Source organism: Carcharodon carcharias, chromosome 28 (assembly GCF_017639515.1).
Source record: "Carcharodon carcharias isolate sCarCar2 chromosome 28, sCarCar2.pri, whole genome shotgun sequence".
Lineage (NCBI taxonomy): Eukaryota > Metazoa > Chordata > Chondrichthyes > Lamniformes > Lamnidae > Carcharodon > Carcharodon carcharias.
In genome coordinates, this window is record NC_054494.1 from 17106808 (window position 1) to 17133164 (window position 26357).

A 26357-nucleotide genomic window follows, 5' to 3' on the forward strand; every position below is an offset into this window, starting at 1 on the left:
AGAGGCTGATCCATTTGTCAGAAGATTCAAGAACCAGCGCACCGATTTCAGATGATTGGCAAAAGAAGCCAGCGACAACATGAGGAAACACTTCTGTTTTCTGCTGCGAGTGGTTAGGATCTGGAATGCACTGCCTGAAAGCCTGGTGGAGGCAGAGCCAATCGAGGCTTTCAAAAGAGAATTGGATAATTTTCTGAAGAGGAAAAAAATTTGCAGGGATCTGGGGAAAGGCAGGGAAACGGGACTACATGAGCTGCTCTTGCAGAGAGCCACCATGGACATGATGGGCTGAATGGACTTCTGTGCTGTAACCATCCTATTCGATAACTTGTGTAAAGTTTATTCCACACCATGGAATCAATGCAAAAGGTTGAGTGAACAGAGATTTTCTGCACTGGAACAGTGACTACACTTTAAGGAAGTACCTCATTGGCTGTGAAGCACTTTGGAATGTCAAGCAGTTGTAAAAGGTGCTAGAAAATCCAAGCTGATCTATTTTTTTTCTTTCAGTTCAAATTCCTCACCCATACTGGAACCAGCTGCTCCTACTGCTGTCCTCCTGCTGTGTGATCTCTTAAGCATCCCCAATTTTCATTGCTCCATCATTGACAACTGTGCCTTCAGCTGTCTGAACCCTAAGTCCTGGAATTCCCTATCTGAACTTCCCTGTCCCTCTCTCCTCCTTTAAGAAGCCTGTTCAAGCCCGCCTCTCGTTCACCTTTCCTGGTATCTCCTTACATGTTTGGGTATTAAATTTTCATCGCTACTGCTTCTGTGATATACTTTGGGTGTTTTACTACGTTAAAGGCACTATTGTTATGACTGATGCAGTTGGTAAAGCGGAGTTACTTAAAATTCCCAGGGGTAAACGTTAAACAACTGTCATAACCTATAGTTTTAAGTGTTATGTTTGAGATGCCACTCTAAATTCAGGAATCAGACCCCCAGTTCTTGAGGCTTTACATTAAACTAAAGGAAACATTTTATTAATTTACACAGGTTAAAAATATATTTACACCTGGCTACAAATTACTACTGTCATAACTTTTGACAAATTCCCAAACTATTCTCCATTAAGTCAACAGCAGCCCTTAGACACCAGGGAAAGCATTTTCATCTTATGAATTCAAAATAAGGTTCTTTTCACTGTGGAGCCAATTGGAGGCTTGCAGCTGCCTTTCGATCTCACTTTGCCTCTGCTCTGCACACCCAAAAACTACTGAAGTTATACCTACCACCACTGATTAAATTCAAATTCTTTATTGTCTTACCAGCCTCTTTGAACTTCACTTCTTAACAATGATACCCCTTTCATTGTACCAATTTTATTAGTAATATAAACATATTGCTTGGTATCTGCTAGAAAGGCATCAAGTTTTCACCCCCTTCTTGAATGCTCTTTTCAAAAAATGCAAATGCACGCTATCTCTCTTCCATATCTAAACTAGTACCCATCAAAGCACCCAGACTAGCTGGCTTTAATCCAATTAAGACATATCTGCAGACTAAACCTCTACTTTAAAAGAGAAATATTTTCCAAAATATTATATACGTTAATAGCTTCATGACAGCTATCTAAATGCAAGTTGTTGTTCTTTCTCTAGAGCTCAGTGTAAATGCAACTAATGCAAAGTCAAACCCTAAACACTTCAACATCAGCTTGGCTTTATGTATGATGGTGCTGGAATGCACCCAAATGTCGCTGAAGGAGGTTCTGAATGCTATCATTACCGCAATGGTAGAGTGACGTGAGCAGGCAATGTATACACATGAGAAAATACAGCACAGACAGCTGCAAATACACAGAGACCGATCGACATCTGGAAAGAGAAAAGTCAAATGGGTGTCATTCCCACTGCCATTGTTGAGGCAGTAAACCAGCCAGGCCAAGACCTAGGATTGCCCGTTATAGAAACCGCCTGTTAATCATTTCTATTGATTTTACCAACCTGTTGTTTTTTCACTTCAGACTTTCAACATTTTCAGCTGTTTTCTTCTTTCTTTTTGTAAGCACCCGCTGGTGTGCCACTCTGAAAGTGGTTGCGACAGGATAAGCGGGCTGTAAGCCTCCTTCAATTAAGAGGGTTTGGCAACAAAAGTGCTGAAGTCTTCCAACCTCTTGAGCCGTAAAGCCATGGAACTCAAGATGCTTACACCCCTACCTCATGACCATCAACAAGTCACATGTCTCAGTCGGGCTGTCAGGCAAAGGGGCCTCAAGGGGAGGCCAAGGCAGTGAGGAAGTGAAAAAATAACACCTCACGCTGTTTTTGTCTAACTCCCAATGAAAAGCACACAGAGTAACATTGGTAGAGCAGGTCACAGGAACACCTTCCCAACCAGAGATTTAATGCAAGGTTCAAGGAAAAGGTGAGATTAAAAAACATTAACTGTTGCTCCAAGGATCCAAAGCCTCATTATGTTGCCTGCAATGCTACCGAGCCATACAGACCAAGCAGCTTTGACCCTTGATTTGCTTGGGCCAGTTGATTTCAGCAGAAGTATCATGATAGCAGGGCTACAATTTAGGTTTGGTGCCTCTAGAACAGGGAAGGAAAAAGATCCACCGGCGTTTCTCCTTCTGACCACTATCTCCTGGAATGTGTGGGCCCAATTTTAACACATTCAAAACCCACCCACGTACACAGAGTTAAAATTTGGGCCGTGTGTGTGTGTACGTGTGTGTGTGTGTGTGTGTGTGTACACGTGTGTGTTGTGTGTGTGTGTGTACACATGTGTGTTGTGTGTGTGTGTACATGTGTGTGTTGTGTGTGTGTGTGTACATGTGTGTGTTGTGTGTGTGTGTGTACACATGTGTGTTGTGTGTGTGTACACGTGTGTGTTGTGTGTGTGTGTGTACATGTGTGTGTTGTGTGTGTGTGTACGTGTGTGTGTGCGTGTGTGTGTGTACACGTGTGTGTTGTGTGTGTGTGTGTACACATGTGTGTTGTGTGTGTGTACACATGTGTGTTGTGTGTGTGTGTACACATGTGTGTTGTGTGTGTGTGTACACGTGTGTGTTGTGTGTGTGTGTGTGTACATGTGTGTTTCGTGTGTGTGTGTGTGTGTGTGTGTGGTGTGTACACGTCTGTGTTGTGTGCAATATGACAACTTACAGTGGACTGCATCATGCTCTGCTGTGATGCTTCACATGGGGAACAGCTCGATCACAGCAGCTCACAATAATACATTGGCTAATTGGATGAGGTGCCCAAGGAGGCCAGTAGCCATGGAAACAAAACTGGTGACAGCCAGTGCCATCAGGCAAGACAATTTAAAGAAAGTAGATCTCACAAGGCATATAAATCGAAACATAGGCACCTCAAAATGCTGTTGAGAATTTGGAACACAATCTAGAGTCTTTCCCGCTTACATAATGAACTAATCAGGATTCCTTTGAACAATAACAGGTGAAAAGTCAATATGGAATAACAATTATAAAGCTAATAATACAGCTATAGGGAAATATGGGTGTAACTGAAATGTAAAATCAAATCAGTCACTATCAAATTCAGTCACAATGCAAAACAGATCGATCATGTACTCAATTTAATATAAATTTAATTCCGTTTCAATCAGAACAAAATGAATTATGAATGAAACAACCTTATATTCACAGATAATGATTAATGGCTCCTCCTTGCTCACATTTATTTCATTGTGATAAACTTCATAGACTCTGTCACTTTTTTCCTTAACAGCTGCCTGATTTATCACAATATTATTTTTAATTGCCTAATGCTTTAAGACATAAGAATGGAGGAAGCTTTTATACACACGTTGCACAAGCTTTGAATGACGGCAGCCTTGACCCTTCGGGGAGAGCTAACCTGCTGCCGATCATTAAGCCCCTTCAGCAAAGCAGAGGGGGTTTAAAGGGGTATCTGTTCACTGGTTGGCTTGGAGGAGCTGCATGAAAGCCTCAGCAGCAGCTAGTTGCATGTTATCAAACACGACAGAGCTCCTCAGTTCTATCGGTCTCCAAAATGTATTTGTGTACTTTTTCAGTTGCTTAAATAGTAGAGTCTGGTGGTTTACAATAACATTACCAGTGAAAGAAACATTTGGACAATCTTTAATGAAATATTGTAATGGCTACACTCAAGATGTGTCAGTTAAGTTGGGCTGTCAAGAGTCACGTTCCACTTTTAAATTTTAATGAGAATAATGCTGGCACAAAGTTGCTGCAATGCTTTACTGTTCTCTACAGAATCCTGAAGTTGACGGTGTTGAAAGGCAGCTGACCATCTCTCAATCCAGCTTAAAAGTGCAAAGATTCACACTGCGCAGTGTTTTTTTTTAACAGGGTAAGTCATACAGACTATTTTAAAAGGTCATCGACCTGAAATATTAATTTCCGTTTCTCTCTCCACAGATGCCGCCTGGTCTGCTGAGTATTTCTATCATTTTCTGTCTATATTTCAAAATTCCTGCATCTGCAGGACCTGACACTGGGCTGTTTAACCTGTTGTTCAAATCAGATGCAGGAGTTACCGTGCGCAATGGCTCCTTTGTCCGATACTGGGCATTCTTCCCTGCTCACATTGTGCTGGTTACTCAGGGTTATGTTAAGGCTTTTCTGCTCATATTCACATCGCTGCAACTTCCAAAATTTGGGCGTGCACTTTGACTTGCTCGCTGCTGGCGACACCACTTTACAGTGTGAAGACCTTGTGCCATTTTTTCCCTATTATTGGTGCCACAGGATCCCTTTAATAAGGCGCTGTAGAGGGTGTGAAATCAATAGTACCCAAAACAACGCTAATGTAATTTTTCAAGAGCTGCACACAGACTGTCCATAAGCCACATGCTTCCATGGTAGTGGCATTACATGAATATTTACTAAAATAAAATTAATAAGATTTTTAAAAAGTTGTTACCTAATCCAATGAGATTAACATTTTGAATTGTCTTTCATGCTCTCTATCTCTTATTTTATTTATTTGCAAAATGTGATCTCTCTGAAATTCTATTGTCACATGAAGCCATTTTCTACTGAGGGCTCAGGTGTAATTCCAATAATACTGACATACAAAGTGTCCTGGAATGGAACAATCAACTGATACCACTTTGGCAGTGTAGCCCTTATATCGGCAATACGGAAGAGAACATTTGTACCATGGCTGGCGAAAGTGTTCAGTGCATCATCAATCATGGTTGCAATGAAAACGCACAAGCAAAGCTTAGTCCATTCATTCCCGATGCATAGACATTCACATAAACACTAGTGCACGAGCAGCAAGTGAGCTATTATGTGGTGAACCTTGTAAAACCGCTACCGTTTTACAGAACCACCTCATGCCACACTTACTAAATTTGGAACTTCTTCCTCATCTTCTTCATTCCTTGCTCTCACTTGTGCTTCCACTACAGGATCTATCTCCTCCAGATCTTCCCATTCGGATTTATCACTAGTGTCTTTCTCTGCTGGGCCTGAAGTCTCGGGGGAAGGCACCAAGTAGTGAGGCTGTGGGATAATGACGTTCGGTGACTGAGAGTCTGGACTGTCACACCGTGAGGAGGCCGATGTGGAACTTATGGTCAAATAGTCTTCATCCAATGGTGTAGGGGAAGATACTTCAGGCTTGCAAAAGAACACTGATGACTTAGAGTCACTTCCATCAGTCGCACTGCATAGAAGGCTGAGAATTAGAATAATATGTTATTAAGGTAATAAATTGTTCTACTTTCCAATATAGTGAAGGCACAATACAATTGTCTGAATCTAGGAAGAGCAGCTTTTCACTGAGATTGGATGTTATTAAGTGTAGGACCACATTTCAAGTAATGGCTTGATGTAATTGCAAGCCCAGTCCATGATGTGTAGCAAAACTCATTTTTTATATTGGATTTATTTATTCAGTGAAGTGAACTTTAGCTGGAAAAACACTCAGGAATTAAAATCTTTCTGGGCATTGCCATCAACTATTTGGTAGCAGCAGTCATTCACATGTCAGATAGGCACAGACGAGATGCAATACTTAGTTCCTTTATCATTCTTCTGACTATGTGTTTCAGCCTTAACCTGAAGCAAGACATTATTCTACAGTAAGAACAATGACATTTTCATTGCCTGAGACTGACAATTAATATTCATCAGTACAAAGCTTCCAGGCGATATTTTAATGCTGACAAACTACAATGGGAGCTGTCTGATTGTGGACCAACTTTTTAATTTCAGTCTCCACTGAGTGTTCATGAAACTATATACCTATATAATTAATGAAAGATATTCATGGATCCTTTACTTGTTCACCTGCTCCTTGTAGATGGCTGTAGGCTACACAAACAGAAAGCTGCTCTTGGGTCATACAGCCTCGAGTTGAGTTCTGTCAGCACTAAACTACTGCCTTGGATTCGGATTAGGATATCCCTTGATGAGGGGAATCAGACAGCTTCTACTGTTCTGTCTTGCATCATTTGTCTGTGTATCCCCTCGGACAATTCCCACTCCAGCTTAACAATTCAAAATTAGGGGATGGTGCCGAAGTAATGTATGCAATCGCCCCAGCAGAAAGTTTCACAGCCTTGTACCAGCTGAAGTGCATATAATACCAAATAGCACAGACTGAAATAAAATGGAATGGCTGGTAATAATCAGTCACTGTTACCATGACACCAATGCTGCATGAGGTGAACTTAATCGATGCAATGCTGTGAAATGTATTGATACTGTACAAGGCTCCATGACAGAGTGCTGTCAATGCAACATTAACAAGACAAATCTATTACCTTTATTTTCAATTTCAAGAGATATGTCTCTGTTGCATATAACACCAATTCCATGATGTCCCTAGTTCCTATTATATTCAGTAATATTTACAAACAATATTTAGGGTGAAATTCCTTCAAGTTATTTGTAACAAAACATATCACTTCATCTGAAATTCCTTTGTGCTCCTTTGACATGTGGTACTGCCATGAAAACATAATAATTTTCATAATATTCATGTGATTTATTGGCAAAGTAGGTTAATAGCAGGGTTTGGATTAGTTTCTCTGTGTGAGGTTGTGTGTGGGGGAGGATTTAAATTAATTGCAGACAACTAGGCTGGAGCTTTTGAGCTATCAAAAAAGAAGCTAGGTTTCAAATGTTAAATATGTAAACATGGTTGAAGTTTTAGAATGTGAAGCATGAAGAACGTTTCCATTTTAGATAAACTAGAATAGTGAATTTCAAAGAGAAGGTAAGGTGTTACACCTCACCATAAGGGATAAGCCAAACAGTGTGTTTATTTTTCCCAAAGATTATTGATAAAATGAGTACTATGAAAAGATTTATATTGTGGAAAAGTAATATTGCAAAGACATATTGGAACAATAGAATTTACTTTAAAAAGGGAGAAACGTGTATAAAGGAGCTGAGCCTATGTGTGAGCAGAAGGCATTCTAAGATCTGACAATTGTGTGAAAAGCCTCCAGCCTCAAGGTATCAGGTTGCTGTCTACAGGAACCAAAGCTAAGAAAACTCAGTGTGAATATCACTGTCCAGGGTATTGTGTGCTTTGCCTGGGTCTGTTGAAATTTATCTGTTTTTACTGTTGCCTTAACGGGGGTGTAACTGGGAGTCAGGTTAATTAGGGGAGCTAGGAGTTATCATATTAGTAATTTAAAGACCTACTTATGCGCTTAAAATCATTTCTTTTATTAACAAATGTTTAATTTAGCTTTGTAAAAAACCTCTAAGACTTGTTGGGCTTATTACTACTGAATTCAAGGCATGCATCTGATATAAAAATACAAATTCCAGAAACAGTTGTGGCAGCTATTTCAAGTTTTCCTCTGGGATTTGAGCAGCTCAGCATTTACCATCCGCTGTGCCATAACAGGTACCTGATTTAAACAGGATTTCAAATGTAACAATAATGCATAGAGAAATTTTCTATCAACAGGATAAAAACCTTCACAGTAAATACTAGTGAGGGAAATTTCATCTTCCTGAAAATCCAAAAAGATTGGAAAGAAATATTAATTGTTCAATTTCTTTAAAGATGAAGTATGTACTATATGGTATAACAGAAAGTATATTGTGTATATTGGACAGTTGCAATGTATCATTTAAATATCAACCTTAAGACTATCTGTTTTCTGAGGTTTTGCAGGTGGACAGACTGAGCAATTTGAAGCCACGTTCCTGACTGACTGCAGTCTTACTGCATTTCTCAAAAAGAGAATTGAGAGACACAACAGGCTCACCATATTGCATCTATGAATAGACCTGAACGAGGAATGACAGGACTGGCTTGATTAGGTATATGATTATTAAAAATATGCAAGTAGCTATAATATTACAAAGATGAGTACTTTACTTCCTATCCAATGCACCTCTTGCCACACTTCAGGTGTCACACTCAACATATTTTCAAAATAAAGTACAAAGAAATTCTCTAGCAACACAAAATACCAGAGCCATGATATCTGCAGTCTCTTAAATGGCATCTGTATGGACCACCCAGTGTTTTACTTAACACCATCCACTCCAATGAAATAAATACTTGTGGTTTTGTAGCCTTGAAAGGAGATTACTATTGCACTTTAGCAGAAAGCTAAAGTATTGCGCTGCTATTATATAATAGCATGCCCTCTTACTTATGAGCAATGGCATGGGAGATCTGCTCGCATTATAAAAGACCATCATAAACGCATTAAATTGACAAATAAAATAAATTAGGCACCTATAGAGGATACTGGTCTTCCTTCCTCCAGGGCCACACTGATCTTTATCATTTTAAAAACTATTTTAACTTATAAAGAAACTACACATAAAGTACTTACAACTAATCTGTTCTTCTTTTTCTCAAACAGAGTGAGGATACAGCATATTTCTCACTGATTATGTGAGAACACAGTATTTCTATTGGGCAACACATCAGTTAAAGACTGAACCACAATAGGGGCATTTAAAGCTGCTTTAGATCAACTGATAAACCCCCCAACACTGAGGACAGACTGGTACGAGACCCTAATTTTTCGGGAGCAGGTGCAGAATTCAGTGGGATTCTTGGACAGTTGCCAGAGTTTGGCAACATAAATGGAAAGCTAATTTACACAGTTCAGTTGCAGCACAAGATAATCAGCTATTTCTTCAGGCTGATCCACCTATCTGCATGGTTTGGCTAATAAATTCCATGGATAGTGGATTAACATCCTTCTGGAAAAGAGTAATGCACTTTCTTACTGGAAAGAGCAGGGGACCGCTTTGATTAAAAAAGGCAACGCTGACTGGGATTTCAAGAAAATGGCCCAACAAGGGACAGTAGTTGCCAAGATGTTCAGTGTTTAATGTCAGTGGAAAGTGCAGAGAAAAATGATGCAATTTTGGCAGGTCTGCAAAATGCTTGCAAAAAGCCTCCAGCATTTATTGTCCTTGAGAAGGTGATGGTGAGTCACCTTCTTGAACCCCAGCAGTCCATGTGCGTAGATATACTCATGGTGCTGTTAGGAAGAGAGTTCCATAATTTTGACTCAGTAACAATTGGACAACTCTGTGCCAATTTCAGACCTATTACAGTGAAAGGAAAGCACTTGCAGTTAGCTAACATTTGACACATAGAATCATAGAAAGATATAGCACAGGAGGAGACCATTCAGTCTATCATATCTGTGACAGCTCTTTGGTAGAGTTATCCATTAGTTCCACTCCCTATAATGTGTTATTCTTCCCTTTAGGTACCTATACAATTCCCTTTTGAAAGTTGCTATTGAATTTCTTCATCCCAGATCATTTCACCTAAAATTACTTTGAAGTGCAGACACTGGCCAGAATCTTCGGGTTGGCGAGCGGGGGTGGGACCCGCTTGCCGACGCATAAAATGATGCGCAGTGACGTTGGGTGTGTGTCCCGACATCGCCGTGCATCATTCAGATCTTGCGTTCGGCCAGCGCACACTGGAGTCAGCTGTGCACCCGCCGAACTGTCAAAGGCCTATTAAGGTCATTCAAACAGCAATTAAAATAATTAACTGGGCTGCCCGTCCAACATTAAGGTTGGCGGGGAGGCAGGCAAAGAGCCCAGGCGGCCTTTGCATTTATCATGAAACCTCATCCACGAGCGGGATGAGTTTTCACAAAGGTTTTTAAACTTTGATAAAAATTTTCCAAAAAATTCATAGACATGTCCCAGCTCATGTGACACTATCACATGAGGGGACATGTCTTAAAATTTTTTTTTCCCTTTATTTACATTTTAAAATTTCAAACTGATCTTCCTGAGGCAGCTCTGTGCCTCAAGGAGATTTCTGCGCTCTTTCGCACGCAAAAGAGCACAGGCCCCGGCTCAGCCTACTCCCCCCTCCCGCACAGGTAGCACGCAGCTGGGTGGGCTTTAATTGGTCCCCCATGTAAAATGGCGGCCTCCAGCCAATTGCGGGCGGCGATTGGATGCACGCCCACCTCCTGCCCCCCGATGGGGAAAAAATCCTCCCCACTGAATTTTATAGGCAAATCCTGAAGCCAATTTGAATATGGACATGCGAATTAAGGGCAGGAATAGGCCACTCAGCCCCTCAAGTCTGCTCCTCCATTCAATAAGATCTGAATGTAACCTCAGCTCCACATTTCTGCCTCTCCCTGATAACCTTTCACCTCCTTGTTTATGAAGAATCTACCTACCTCTGCCTTAAAAATATTCAAAGACTCTGGTTCCAGCACCTTTTGAAGAAGGGGGTTCCAAAGACTCATGACCCTCTGAGAGAAAAAGAATTCTCCTCACCTGTCTTAAATGGGCTTATTTTTAAACAGTGACCCCCAATTGTAGATTCTCCCACAAGAGGAAACATCATTTCCACGTCCACCCTGTCAAGGCCCCTTAGGATATTAAATACAGCAATATCCCACAGGCAACATCTGGAATAATGACCAGCTGGACCACTTCTGATGGCAATTTTTAAGGAAGGAATATTGACCATGACACTGGGAGAACTCCCAGATGTTGCTTGAGTAACATGCAATCTTTACTGGCTACCTGTACATCGTGAAGAGTCTCGGTGAAGGAAATACACAAGAGATATCAGTTTCATTATTATGCAGTGTCCAATGTGGAGGAAAGTTCCTAGAGTCAACAGAAAATTGCGTCATCACCATCCTGCGGGTGGCAAGCTAATTAATCATGATTTGTCCTGTAATTCTTCCAAACTGGTTTAAGGGAATTGTTATAAATTTTAAGACGGATGGAGAGATTCTCAGGAAGAAATAAAGCATTGCGTCTCCTGCCCATGCAAGATGGCTGCCGCTCATTGTCTGCACATGCGCAGAATCCTATGTCATCATTTTTCGGAGGCATGGTGCCGGTTGGAAGCCATTCACCCAGTTTCTGAGCCCCGCAGCGGGCGGGCAGTTTGCAGGGCGTTAATGTTGGAATTTTGCTGCAATCAAGTACATGCTTGAAGGTGGTAAACAAGAACCGCTGTCTCCAGTTGGGGAAGTATTAGGGCTTCATTACAAGAGTTTAAAACAGTGTTCACGCTGGGGCCAGGATTTTACAGCCCCTCCTGCTCGGCAAGGTATTACCGCTGAACTGAATGGAGATTTAAATGACTCGCCATATCTGCTGGAGGACACACCAAGGCAGGGATGTAAAATCCTGGCCTGGGCATTGTGAGGAATTGGGAGAGTCCATCTTTACTTAGCAGCCTTGGAACTAAATCTGGCTTAAGGTACAGGCTGGCTTCGGACTCATTCTTTCCTCAACATAAGAATATTGGATTTAGCATGGTAGCAGAGGATGAACTTTAACCTCTGGCTATTGGTTGTTGAATAAGACGTTTTTGTCTCTATCCTCTGAGAGAAAAAGAAACATATTAGTCCTGACAACCAGAAGTCATTTCCAGCTTACATTTCTATCAAATACAGACAACTCGGTTGTAAAACAAAGGATGGAAGACTCCATGGTTACCGAAGTTCGAGATCACCAAAATATTAGGTACAGATTCCAGTATAAAGTCAGGGTTGTTGACAGGCTGTCTGAAGACAGTCACACTTTTAGCCAATTTGAGATTCGAGACATAAAGCGGATTTGGAATGGTGACAGCAGACACTTAAACCCGAGAATTGCATGGGGAATGATTAATCAGTGTTAACGGTGTGATCCTAAATATCATTACTCAGTGAATTGCCCTCAGCGGAAGAATCGTGTTTTTGAAATAACACCTGAAACAGATAATTCTGATGCTGAGAATGATGATGGTGACTGCCATGAAGGAATTGCGTTGGTCACTGGGAGTTTGAATCCAGTGATAAGTATTTTGGTTGCTGATTCATTGCTGGATAGCAGCTGCACCTCCACAGTGTGTGGGGTGGATTGACTTAATTGCTACCTGGAGTCTCTCGATGAGGCAGATTCGATTAGGCAGATTGGTGGAAGGTTAAGGAATATAGAAGCTCCACCTGCTTTAGGTTTGGGGATGACAACATGCTAACATCTTCCAGAAAAGTAGTCCTCCCATGCGAGATAGCTGGGATCAGTCTCTTCATTGGTACTGTTGTGGCCTCTAATGAGATACCTCTATTACTGAGCAAATCTTCGATGAAAGAAAGCACAGATGAAATTAGACACGGAGAATGACAAAACAACTGTGTTTCGGAAAACCGTAGATCTGCCATTGAGAAAGCCCGAGATTTTCCATCGGGGAGTCCAAGCAGTATTGTTAACTTCTGGGGATAAACGTTTGGTGGGCAAGAAAAGGATTATCTGAAAGTTACACAGATAATTTGTACATCCAACATCACAAAAATTGAAAGCTCTGTTGCGAGATGCTGGAGTGGTTGATAAAGAATACTGAGCAAGTCATGGTTCAATGTGACATTTGTGTTAAATATCAAAGGATACCACCACATCCTGTCATGAGTCTGCCACTGGCCAGAGAATTTAATGACGTAATAGCAGTGAACTTAAAAGTACGGGACAAAGATCAGGGTACACTGTTTTTGCTACACTTTGTAGATGCAGCAACTAGATTTAGCCTATCTACGGTAATCAATGGCAAGGACAAACAGACTATTGGTGACAAGATCATGGAGAAATGGGTGGGTACTGAATTAGGAACACCACCGAAATTCCTGAGGGATAACAGAGGAGAATTTGCAAATGATGAATTTCGGGACATACGTGAAATTCTGAACATCATAGTCATGAATATTGTAGCTGAGAGCCCGTTCAGCAACAGCTTGTGTAAGAGGAACAGTGCAGTAATCGACAAAATATTGGATAAAATACAGGTCGAGTATCCTTTATCCAAAAATCTGAAAACCGAACACATCTAAAAAAATCGCAGTTTTTTGAACCTCAACGACCTTTAACGCAGGAAGTCCAGTTGCTTGTCTGCACGGTTTACCTTGTGATGCCAAAAAGAAATTTATTACAGGTACCCCATATTTATTATTCCTTCCTAGCCATTTTATTTACTTCAGACTACAGCTAGCCTAGGCTGAGGTTATTGTAATGTAAGCTTATCAGTGGTATCCAAAAACTGAAATTATCTGAAATCCGAAATGCAACAGGCCCCAAGGGTTTCGGATAAAAGATACTCGACCTGTACTGGCTGACCAATCAGATTGCAAGTGGAAAATGGGCAGTACATGCAAAATTCTTTGCAGATGGTTGGGGGGTATAATCCGTACCAGTTGGTGTATGGAAGGAATCCAAGGTTGCCTTCAGTGCTATCGGATGCTCCCCCTGCTCTTGAAGGAACTAGCATTAGTTCTACTTTTTCTGCTCACTTGAATGCAGGCATGAAAGCTTCCAAGGAGGCTGAGGTTTCGGAAAGAATTAAAAGAGCATTGAAACACCGCAGAAGACCATCTGAGGTAGAATTTACTTCAGGTGATCTGGTTTATTACAATAGAGCAAGGCAAAGGGAATGGAAAGGCCCAGGGGAAATTATAGGAGGTGAAGGGAGGACTGTGATTATTCAGTACAGGAATCAGACAAGAAAAGCCCATTCTTCACTGGTGATCGGAATGAATTATGAATTTGCGAGTACTGACAATGTGATGGAAGATGACAAAGCACCATGTGCATCACACACTCATATAGTTTGTGGGGCAGAGCCAAAGGGACAAGATATGATGAAACAGGGGTTAGATATCAGTAGAAAATCTGATTGTGATAAACAGGAAGGGGCTATTTTGTCCAGAGGTTAGCTATCCAAGGTGGGCTCCCAGGTATTGTATCGTCCAGAAGGATCAGATAACTGGAGGGACTCAACAATAATCAGACGGGCGGGAAAATCTACTGGAAAATATAAAAATTGGCTGAATGTCCAGGACAAGCAGTGAAGGCCATGGACTGGGAGCACCAAGCACAGGAATAGAAAATAAGGAAGCATAGCCCAAGTTACAGTGATGGGTCGGGTGAAGAATCCTGGTGAGGAAGTGTTCACATACAGTGGATAGGGCCTCAGGCGGGGTTGTACAAGGGATCTAACAGTGGAGCCTGGAAAGACTTCATCTAGCAAGTAGGGGTCGCAACTTGGCTAGACGACAAAGTAGAGTGGAGAATGGTGAATCATCACGACAACATAGCAAAAGCAGGAGTCCTCATGACCGAGAGGTTTTTGTAATGGCTGACAAGTTAGGGGACAAAGCTATGTGGGACGATAAACAGAGGGAGTTGGGCAGTTGGAGGGAGTTTGGGAGTAGTCCCAATAGGGATCAGCCAGCATTATCACATAGGTGGGTCTGCACAGAAAAAGTCCTACCGGATGGCACTTATAAGGCCAAGGCTAGGCTAGTGGCCCAGGGATTTGAAGAATGTTTCGCAGATAAAGAAATCAGAGCAGACTCACCCACAACAGGAAAGGCAATTCTGAAAATTATTCCGGCCTTTTTGGCGATGTTTTCGTGGGAGTGTAAGTCCGTAGATATCGAAAGCTGCATTTCTGCATGGGGATGACCACCAGAGGGAAGTGCTTCTCAAACCTCCTAAAGAGGTGCCAGAGGTAGAGGAAGAACTTTGGAAGTTGAGTAAGTGTGCATATGGTTTAAGTGATGCTTGCAGAGTGTGGCACTTTTCAGTTCAGTCGGTGTTGTTAAAGTTGGGGGTGTCACTAACCGAAGGCAGATCCTGCCGTGTTTTACCGGTACCATGGTGAGAAACCTGCGGGCAACTTTATGATGCATGTTGACAACTTCCCATGGGGTAGCACAAGTGAGTTACAAAACAAAGTTATTGACAGGGTTAGAGCAGACTTTAAGGCTGGAAATCAGGCTAATGGGGCCTTTAAATATATTGGACTAGAAATAAAGCAGAGTGGGTCTGGGGTTACTTTACACCGGCAATCGCATTGAGAAAGTGCGAGCCCTCTTGCAGTCAGTCAGGTTAGGTCCTCAAACGAAGATGCAGATGTTTCTAAAGAAGAGACAAAGCAGCTGTGAAGTCTGATCGGTCAATTAAATTAGCTGGGCACACAGACAAGGCTGGATGCAAGCTTTGCTGCTCTTGAACTGAGTACAATAGCAAAACATCCCAAGGTCCAGGACATCTTGCGGGCGAACAAAACATTTAAAAAGTTAAAGATGGAGAAATGAGTGCTCAAGTTCCTATCTTTGGGTGGCCCTGAGAACATAAAATTGATTGTGTTCAGGGACTCCTCTCATACAAGTCTTGTCGATGGGTTTTCAGATGCAGCAGGTTTTATAATATTTCTCGTGGGTGAAAATGGGAAATGCTGTCCTTTGGTTCGACAAGCCAAGAAAATAAGATGATTAGTAAAGAGCACCCTGGCTGCAGAGACTACTAGCGGCGGTTGACGTGACAATCCTTTTATCTGAAACATTAGGGGAAATACTACATGAGGGAGATGATGAAGAAAATGTCCCAATAGAATGTTATATTGATAATCGATCCCTTTGGGATAACATACACTCCATGGAGAGTGGGTGTGAAAAAAGATTATAAATTGATATCGCAAATCTAAACCAAATGGTGGAGATAAAGGAAATATGTGAGCTCCAATGGGTTGATACAAGCCACCAGTCATCAGATTATTTCACCAAAAGGAACGTTTGTAGTGCAAAACTATTGGGTGTACTAGAAGAGGGACGGCTCAGGATGTCAGTTTTGAAAATGTGTGACTTATTCTCTGTGTTCAGTTTTTTTTTTGCCTAGGAAATCTGTTAATGTTGGGATTGTGCATGCTTTAAGTTGGTAATATTGGGGATGTGATGGCGTAATGGTATTGTTGCTGGACTAGTGATCCAGAGACCCAGGGTAAAGCTCTGGGGACCCAGTTTCAAGTCCCACCACAGCAAATGGTGGAATTTGAATCCGGTAAAAATCTGGAATTAAATGATGAAGCCACTGTCCATTGTTGTAAAACCTCATCTGGTTCACTAATGCCCTTTAGGGAAGGAAACCTGCCAAATGTGAGACCCACAGCAATGTGGATGATGTCTCTTAAATGCCACCTGAAGAAGGGGCAATTTGGGAATGGCAATAAATGCTGGCCTAGCCAGTGACGTTCATGTCCCATGAACGAATTAAAAAAAAAGAACAGCTCTCCCCAATTGGGGAAGTATTAGAACTTCATTACAAGAGTATAATATGGTGCCCACACTGGGTTTTGTGGGGAATTGGAAGAGTTTGTGTCTTTACTCTGCAGCCTTGGAAATAACTCTACCTTAAGGTGCAGGCTGGCTTCAGAATCATTCTTTCCTCAACATACGAGTATTGGTTTCAGGATGGGGAAGGAGGGGGAGGTTTCTGATCTACCCGCTGACGGCCGGAATTCTGTTTGCAGCTCCAGGGCTTGTTTCTCTCAGCACAGCACGTTTAAGCACCATCAGGGCAAGAGGATGGTGGAATACAGGCTTAATTGAACACCATCTCTTCCACACCTCTGAGATAAGCTGCTACGATAAGATGGTTTATTGGGAGAAAGGTGCCTTCCCAAATGAATGGGGGAAAAAAGGTAAGAAAAATGTTAAGGAAACCAAACGGGATAAAGAAAACTGTGGGACCCCCCGAGAGATTCTGCTGCCGGCATTGCAATAGTTGCAATTCCAGGGCCAGTGATCACCATACATGTGTCCTGCTGCACATTGCCCCCTATAAAGATGGCAGCCACACATGCACCCTGCTGCACATTGCCCCCTATAAAGATGGCAGCCACACATGCACCCTGCTGCATATTGCCCCCTATAAAGATGGCAGCCACACATGCAACCTGTTGCACATTGCCCCCTATAAAGATGACAGCCACACATGCACCCTGCTGTACATTGCTCCCTCTAAAGATGGCAGCCACATGCACCCTGCTGCACATTGCCCCCTATAAAGATGGCAGCCACGCATGCACCCAGCTGCACATTGCCCCCTATAAAGATGGCAGCCACACATGCACCCAGCTGCACATTGCCCCCTATAAAGATGGCAGCCACGCATGCACCCAGCTGCACATTGCCCCGATAAAGATGGCAGCCCTGCTGTACATTGCCCCCTATAAAGATGGCAGCCACGCATGCACCCTGCTGCACATTGCCCCATATAAAGATGGCAGCCACGCATGCACCCAGCTGCACATTGCCCCTGATAAAGATGGCAGCCACACTTGCCCCCAGCTGCACATTGCCCCCTATAAAGATGGCAGCCACGCATGCACCCTGCTGCACATTGCCCCCTATAAAGATGGCAGCCACGCAGGCACCCAGCTGCACATTGCCCCCGATAAAGATGGCAGCCACGCATGCACCCAGCTGTACATTGCCCCCTCTAAAGATGGCAGCCACGCACACAACTGTGCCTGCACAGCACTGGTCGCAAGCGCAAGCTAAAAAAATGCGTTATACTGCCATCGTAAAAGTCTTTATAGGATTAATTATTATGTGGCATTATCTGGCAAATAGTTTTTAAACTAGAGATTTCAAGGACAGATACAGTAGAGAAGACATTAGCAAAAGGGGAAGGATGAGACAAAAGGGGTGAAAAACCAAGAAATAAAAGAATGTAAGAAGAACAGATAAAAGAAAGTGAGAAGGAATGAGGAAATGAAGAATGCATGGTGAAAAATGTGCCTCTTCAGAGCCGATATATGTGTTGAGCAAGTGTAGCATCACTCTTAAAGACATTGAAGAAGTCTATTTATTTCTAAAGCATCTAAAACATTTTGCTCTTTTCCAGAAAACCATTAACCAACTGTGAATCTTGTCAATTAATTGCAAATGAACCTTTTTAGAGGCTGACACTTAATTTTGAGCCATTAGTACAAGTGGGTGTGAAGTGCGTAGTTGGTCACATCCCTCCCTCTGAGCCAGACACTCTGGGTTCAAGTCCCACTTCAGGACTCGATGGCCAAGCAAGGTGCATTCATAATGTAGCCAAACAAGTTGAGTATTAACCTGCAAATCCTTTCAACACACACCAATGACAGGCAGTAAGAGTGGGAGAGATTCCTGATCAGCCACGTGACGCAAAGAAATTGGAGCCTCTACCATCACTATCCATAGCACTAACCTACAACCTAAGTGTAGAAGTGTACATTGCCACAGCAACATGGACTCCTTGGGGGCCCAGTTGGCTGGATGCCCGGTGTGGATCAATAGCATGGGGTTCAATCCCCATTCCGGATGGGGTGGATTTGGGACCTGCCTCCTTATCCTACCCAAGGTGGGGGTCTGGTACTGTGGGTCAGACCTGGCTTTGTGCAGAGAACAGAAGAAGAAGTACATGTGGCAGGCTGCCTTACTGCTCTGGGCACTTCATCCACATTACCATTAGTGGTCACTGACCCAACCTAACATCACTGTAGGACAATGTGCATCAAAACCCATTAATCATCAGAAGTACAACAGAAAGGTACATTTTTTAACTTTCTGGTAGATCCTGTGTGGCATTGTTCATGGATCATCTATGATCTGTGGTGCAGTTTCTATTGATAACTGAAGTCTCAATGTAACCTAAACACAAGAGCAGTTTGCCAATTGCAGTAATATAAATTTAGTGAAGTGATATATCGTGGGATTGACTAGAAGCAAAAGTATTACACAATGCAGTGATACTATAAAAGCCATGGGGCTTGCAGATCTATTATCAATACCATTATATACCCTTGTACAAAATTACATAATGTCAGGAACAATTTCTCCATAACTTTCTATTCTTATTTATTAACCTCTCACAATGCGTTTGCAGTATTTAAGTGTCAGTATTTAAGTAGCTCAGCTGGTAGCACTCTCACCTCAGGGTCACACAGTTCCAGGTTCAAGTCCCACTCCAGGGTTTGAGTGGAAAAATTAATGCTGACACTCCGGTGCAGTACTGAGGTGGGTGCTGTATTGTTGGAGGTGGTGTCTTTTGGATGAGATATTAAGCCAAGACCTCATCTGCCTACTCAGGTGGATGTAAAAGGCATTTGAGACAGTGCCGCACAAAGGACTGGTGAACACAGTCATGGATTAAAAGGGAAAGTAGCAACATGGGGTGGGACCATCTGGTCTCGCCGAAAGTCAATGGACTTTTGGTTGGCTACCGCATCCCCCACAGTGGGTGCTGCCATGCTGGGTCAGAAAATCCCGGCCATAGATACTAAATCGGCTGAGTGACATCACTTTTTGGGCTGGAGGAAGGTTTGTAATGGAGTTCCCCAGGGGTCAGTGTTGGGATCCTCGCTCTTCCTGATATATATTAATGACCTAGACCTTGGTGTACCGGGCCCAATTTCAAAATTTGCGGATGATACAAAACTCGGAAGCATTGTGACCTGTGAGGAGGACCGTGTAGAGCTTCATAAGGGCATAGACAAGATGGTGGAATGGGTGGATGGGTGGCAGGTGAAGTTCAATATGGAGAAATGTGAAGTGAATCATTTTGGTAGGAAGAACATGGAGAAACAATGTAAATAAAGGGTACAACTCTAAAGGGGGTGCAGGAGCAGAGGGACTTGGCTATATATGTGCATAAGTTATTAGCAGGACAGGTTGAAAGAGTGGTTAAAAATGCATATGGTATTCTAGGCTTTATTATTGGGGGCATAAAGTACAAGAGCAAGGCAGTGATGTGAAGGGCCATTCGGACTCGAAACGTTAACTGTGTTCCTCTCCGCAGATGCTGCCAGACCTGCTGAGATTTTCCAGGTATTTTTGTTTTTGTCTTGCAGTGATGTTGAACTTGTTTAAGATACTAGTTCAGCCTCAGTTAGTGTACTGCATCCAGTTCTGGGCTCTGCCCTTTAGGAAAGATGTGAAGGCATTGGAGAGGGTGCAGAAAAGATTCATGAGAATGATTCTGGGGATGAGGAACTTCAGTTATGAAGATAGATTGGAGAAGTTAGGACAGATTTCATTGGAGAAAAGAAGACTGAGAGCAGATTTGATAGAGATATTTAAAATCATGAAGGGGCTGGACAGAGTAGACAGGGAGAAACTTTTCCCACTTGTGAAAGGATCGAGAATGTGAGGGCATAAATTTAAATCTGCAAAAGAAGCAAAAGCGATATGAGAAAATATTTTTTCGTGCAGTGGGTTGTTAAGGTCTGGAATGCGCTGCCTGAAAGTTTGGTGGTGGCAGGTTCAATCGAGGCATTCAAGAGGAAACTGGACCATTTTTTGAAGAGGAACAGTGTGCAGAGTTATGGACAGAAGGCAGGAGAGTGGCATTAAGTAAATCGCTTATTTGAAAAGCTGTTGCAGACACGATAGGTTGGATGAACTGCTTCTGCATTGTAAACATTCTGTGATACTGTGAAAAGATCCCATGATGCTATTTCGAAGAAGAGTAGGGGAGTTCTCTCCTGTATTCTGGCAAATATTTATCCCTCAATCGATATCGCAAAAACAGATAATCTGGTCATTATCACACTGTTGTTTGGACGCTTGCTATGTGCTTATTGGCTGCCGTGTTTCCTACACTACTTCAGGAAGTAGCTCACTGGCTGTAAGCTCTTTTGCAATGTCTGGTGATCATGAAAAATTTGCTTAACATGAAAATACTTAATTATTTGTCTATTCTTCCCTCTTCCTTCCTCAGAACTTTCCGTCTTTTTCCTAATATTAACTTAATCCGCTGCTTGGAGCACCAATGCATTACAAGCTGTGGTAGTTAAAGTCAGGCCTGCACCAAGATCAGGACCCAGGCCTGGCCCCAGATCCAGTGAGCAGAGCTAAAGTGGGACCAAGGTGGGCCTGAGCAGGAACCTAAGGCCTGTAACCATGGCAGCAAGAAGAGCAGTGAGCAAGCATGCAGAGGTAGAGTTGAGCATTTTATTGTTAAGGACTTAGAGTAGGATGAGTAAGGAACTGTCATGGGACTGCAATCTTGTTGGTAGAATTTAACTTATATTTTTATTGACAATCAAAAGTATCTCACTGGGGTTATGGCCGGATCAGTTCCTGTTGGATCTAATGAACTGAGATTGAGTGATGCAACTAAATGATAGGGCAGTGGACTCTGGTTCTGTGATCTGATTGATAGAAAGGATATGGAACAACACATTCACAGAAGCACAAAAGGTTTAAAAACAGATAACTAAACAGAAAGCAGCAAAACGCATCATCTGTCTGACATGGCAGAGCAAAGTCGGTATCGCATAAGCAACTGAACTCTGCAAAGTCCAAATAGACAATTACCTCTCACAGTGCTTTTCAATTGTGATAGCTCTCTGTGGTACTGATGCTTTTTGTGGGTGTCGGAGTTCCTAATACGGTAGCTGTCAATCAAAATGTGAAGTGCAAGATGCATGTCAAGAGGATTACGGGTGCTGAATCCGTGGTCAGAAAACTGTTTGACCCGTTAGCTCAAACAAAAAGTAATTCTGCATCAGTTGACAAGTCCACTAATCCATTCGGTTGGTTATTCTGTAGCTTTGGCCGTTCTCGGCACATTGGAAAAATTCTAAATGGGTCGCACATTTTCGCTGTTTAACTCACTCATGGCAAAGCGTTTGGCCAATGCCCCGCATTCATGAACAGTAAATTACGCATCGCTGCGTGTGTTAGTAAGTGAATTTTAATGTTGCCAGGTTTTTATAAATATGCATCTCAAATGGTTGCGGCTCAAGTAAGAGAAATTATTAAATGCTAATTGAAGAACATGCTGCTAAACCAGAAAGAGGCTTTGAACCTCCTGTTCATGATAATTGTGAAATCTGACAAGCATTATTTAATAATAATCTGTTCCTTTACTCATTCTGCAGAATACTAAAGCCTAAATAATTTCAGGCCTGAGGTGTTGCATTTATCATCCTAGCTTTTGTACATCCATCACTCCCTTCCCCACACAATTGATAGCCGTGCCTTTTGCTGTTTAGGTCCTAAACTCGGGAATTCTCTCTCTGCCTTTTCACCTCTCTCTATGCCTTTAAGATGCTTCTTAAAACCTACCATTTTGACCAAACGTTTAGTCCAAAACCTCCTTCGTTGGCTCAGTGTCAATTTTGACCTGAATAAACTCCTCTGAAGCTCCTTGGAACATTTTACTACATTAAATGTGCTGTATAAATGTAGGTGGTTCCAGCTGTTGAAGCCTTGACATGTTTACTGGTGGTTTCCTCCCAAGTCTCGATGTGAAGGATACACAGAGACTAGGATGCTTGAGTAGTGAACTTATTGTGCACCACAGAGCAAGCTTCTTCCCTCTAACACATCCAACAGCCAGTGCTTTTCCTTTGAATAAATCAATTAAACTGATATAGGAAAAACGAGGGACAAAACAAGATGCAGGCCCTTAAAGGGACACTGCAAACTAAAAGTCAAAGGTCAAAGGAAACTTGCAAACATCAAACCAAAATGTGATCAAAAGGGTCTATAAAAACCACCAGTCCTAGTAGTGCCCACCAAGTACAGAAGGCCTCTTTTGAGGCAGGAGACACCGCATGTTCCCTCTCCAGGGACACCCGGCTGCTAACATAGCCGCAGAATAGGGGCAGACAGTTGGCCAGAGAACCCCCTTGGTTGCCCGCTGCCTGGATCTGTTGATGGTCAGCCTGGCCAGGCAGGTTCACGAGGAGGTCCTCCTCCCTCTCCCTCCCCTCCCCTCCTCCCCCACTGCCAAGGCACAGTAGCAGCAGTGTGTACCATCTACAAGATGCGCTGTAGGTGCTCACCAAGCCTCCTTAGACAGCACCTTCCAGACCCACGACCACTCCCATCTTGAAGGTCAAGGGCAGCAGATCGATGGGAACACCACCACCTGGAAGTTCCCCTCTAGGCCACTCACCATCCTGACTTGGAAATATATCACTGCTCCTTCACTGTCACTGGGTCAAAATCCTGGAACTCCCTAAGTAACAGCACTGTGGGTGCATCTACGTCACATGCACTGCAGCGGTTCAAGAAGGCAGTTCACCGCCACCTTCTCAAGGGTAATTAAGGATGGGCAATAAATGCCCACATCCCATGAATGAATAAAAAACAAATTGAACATGCAAATCTAATGTATCAAATTATGTGAACAGATTTGCAAAGATCTGCTGCCTAAATCTAATTGTTACAGGGAATAATGTACTTATTCGGTAGTGAATTTCACATTACAGCTATTTAATAAAAGATAACTTTGTTCTTCCGAAGATATTGAAACAATAGAATGGAGGGTGATCATACTTACCTATCTATGCTTGGCATTGCAACATCTAAGTCGCAGGTTGAGTAACAGTTCTGCCTCAGGTCTTCAGCCAGAGCACTAACTAATTCCAAGTTCGCTGCATCAAGTGGAATATCTTGGAAACGTCGGCGCTGCTCAGCAGCTTCCTCGATGGCTTCACCACCACGCTCCTGATCCCTCAAATCACAGGGACGGCTCTGTCCAGCAAAACCCCAAGGCTGCTCTCCATCTTCTCCTGCTGCCTGATGCAGACCAGACTCTCGAAGCAGCTCTTGGAGCTGTGGATCAAATGACTTCAGCACAGACAACTCTTTCACAGGAGATGAGATCGGAGTCTAGCATTTTAAAATAAAACCGGAAAACGAGTTACTATTTTGCTGCGAAGTCTCGGCGCTTTGATCAAACACATACATCCAAAGCAAAAACCCATAATGGGAACTCTCCAACAGTTCTCCATTATCCCTCATGAGAAAGAATCACGAGGAATACATCAACAATAACCTCAACCACAAACAATTCGATGGCCCATAAGTATGAAGTAGTAAAGCAGATATATATAGAGAAGTTATAAAAGTGCATATTGGGTCCTTACTACTGTATTTTATCCAAAGTTAAACTGATCATCTGCTTCCTGGGGGAGGGTCATACATGGGGAATTTGGGTTGGAGTGTTGGCTTGACCTTTTTCCAAAGCATCATTCCCTGGGAATGTGGGGCCAGCAAATATAACATCTAGGATACAGGAATGGTAGAAAGTTATGTCACATCTACTCCGAAATCCAAACTTCATCTATTTCTTTCAAAAAAAAATGATCAGAGGTAACTCCAACAGTGAACTGCATGTAAATAAACCTTATTCTTTTTTTGTTTTAAATTTGAATGTGTTAAGAGATCAGCTGTATTACATGCTCAGGCTTACCACCATGAAGAACCATTCTGTATTGAAGCAGCTGTTTAGCTACTAATATGTATCAGGGGACGGTGCTAAGTGTTGGATATCAACACATGGCAGGTAGAAGAAAGGGTCTTTTGTCTGTTCACCACTTCCAGTGAATTCATAGATGTAGTCACTGCTTAAACTGTGGCTCCAACCAACAGTGGCTCATTTATACACTTGCACTACCACCCACTGCCCACCACCCCACTCCACCTGCACCTCCCCCACATCCCGCAGCTCTTAACTGATATACACTGTCAGCATTCAACTAATTTACCAGTATATTAGGGTCTATTTCAGGTAGGGTTCCTGGTGCTGGTCTGCACATGGTCATTGTGACTTCGGGGGGAGCTCCTCGCAGCAGGTGAAGTACCTCCTGTTGAAATCAAGATGACAGTTGGAACACAAACCTTGAATAGATACCATCTACTTACACCAATACTGAAATATAAATGCAACCATCACAGCAAAGCTGCATGGACATTCGTAAGAACGAACTGTGACTCTTTCAATTTATCACATTAATTCTTTTCATCGGCATGTTGAAGTGATAATATAAATGCCAGAACGGAACATTGCTGGGAGCCATTAAAATGTTGGCAAAGACGTAATGCTGGAGTCAAGGAATGATGAATAGGTTTTTGTTTACAAGCGCAACCAGATATAATCAAATACAGTTTAGCTCATCAGTGAACTTACATAAAAAGTCATGCTTGTTCTCTGAAGAGCAGAACAGTGTTTGAATGGGCAATCCTGCCACTCCTCTGCACAGAAAATTAACATTTTCATAGTTGATTGGAGCAAAAATTATGGCATCTGTGCATAGCAACTAATCTCGCTTCCGTTCAGATATAAATAAAAGATCGCTGGCTAAGTTACTGATTAGTGGTATGCTCCAGAGAGGCTCATAATCTTCTTGAGTCAAAGGTCAGAATTGGACTGGTCATGCAGAATGAATTGGTCACATATTACAGGCACAAAACCCAAAAGACATTTTGGGGATAAATCATAAAAATAATATCAATGTAGTCAAAATGGTTCAATTGGCTCCTTGTGGAACTGACCCAGTCAAGAAAGGTCATAGGCATAATCCTCATTCAGTGCTATGTTAGCTAGCTCATCAAACAGGAATAGGATTGGCTTCAATGCCTATGCCTTACAGAAGGAAGAATCAGCAAGGCATCACTCTTTTGAACCCAGTGACCAGTCCTGTGACCATGCATGTGAAGGTCAGGTTCTCTGATTAAGCTCATCTATAATGGCCTATATTGGGCAAACAGTGTACCCATTTTTGTTGATGTGGCTCATGAAGAGAGGTTCCTTGTGCATGATGCCAAGGACAGCTGGCAACTGTGGAGCTTCACTTAAAGATTAGTCGGAACCTTTGGGGAAGAGGGAAGAAACATTCATCAGGAAAATTAAACTCAGTCATGGCTGTTATGTTTTTGTTACTTAATACTGGAAGGATATGTAATAAGACCTCAGATTTGTGCTAGTACACCTATCAAGAGGTGATAGAAGACAGATATTTCCATTCAACTACTCTCAACAGGTATTAGAAGGTGGCCTATAAATGATTTAATCGAATCAGAGTTGCTCTACAGTCTAAAAATAAGAAGGACAATGTTGTTAAAAATGGAGAAATTCAGTTATATAAGATTGCACAATAGAAGTTTGGTTCCAGAGTGCCCTTTGGTCAATCTGCCTTTATCTGCCAACCCTACCACATTCTTTTTTCAACATCTTGCTCTTCATTATGAGAGTCCATTGTTCTTGTCTCAACTACTATTCCTGGCAATTTGTTCCATTGATTTATCGCCTTCTATAAAATCCATTTCAATGTTTGTCCCCAACTTACCCTTAAACCCCTGAACTTGGGTCTTCCTGCAAT

At 42.3% G+C, this 26357-nt stretch overlaps 1 protein-coding gene across 1 annotated transcript in view; it reads right to left on the reverse strand.

Annotated features, from left to right (window-relative positions):
- Positions 1–3535: 3535 nt before the first annotated feature.
- LOC121270873 (tyrosine-protein phosphatase non-receptor type 13-like) overlaps positions 3536–26357 on the reverse strand; it is a 273076-nt gene continuing 250254 nt past the window's right edge. The window contains exons 27-29 of the mRNA XM_041176429.1: positions 24744–24842; positions 23534–23865; positions 3536–5642 (exon numbers count right to left, since the gene is read on the reverse strand). Of these exons, the coding sequence (XP_041032363.1) occupies positions 5297–5642; positions 23534–23865; positions 24744–24842 (777 nt within the window). The 3' untranslated portion in view covers positions 3536–5296. The remainder of the gene's footprint in view (positions 5643–23533; positions 23866–24743; positions 24843–26357) is intronic.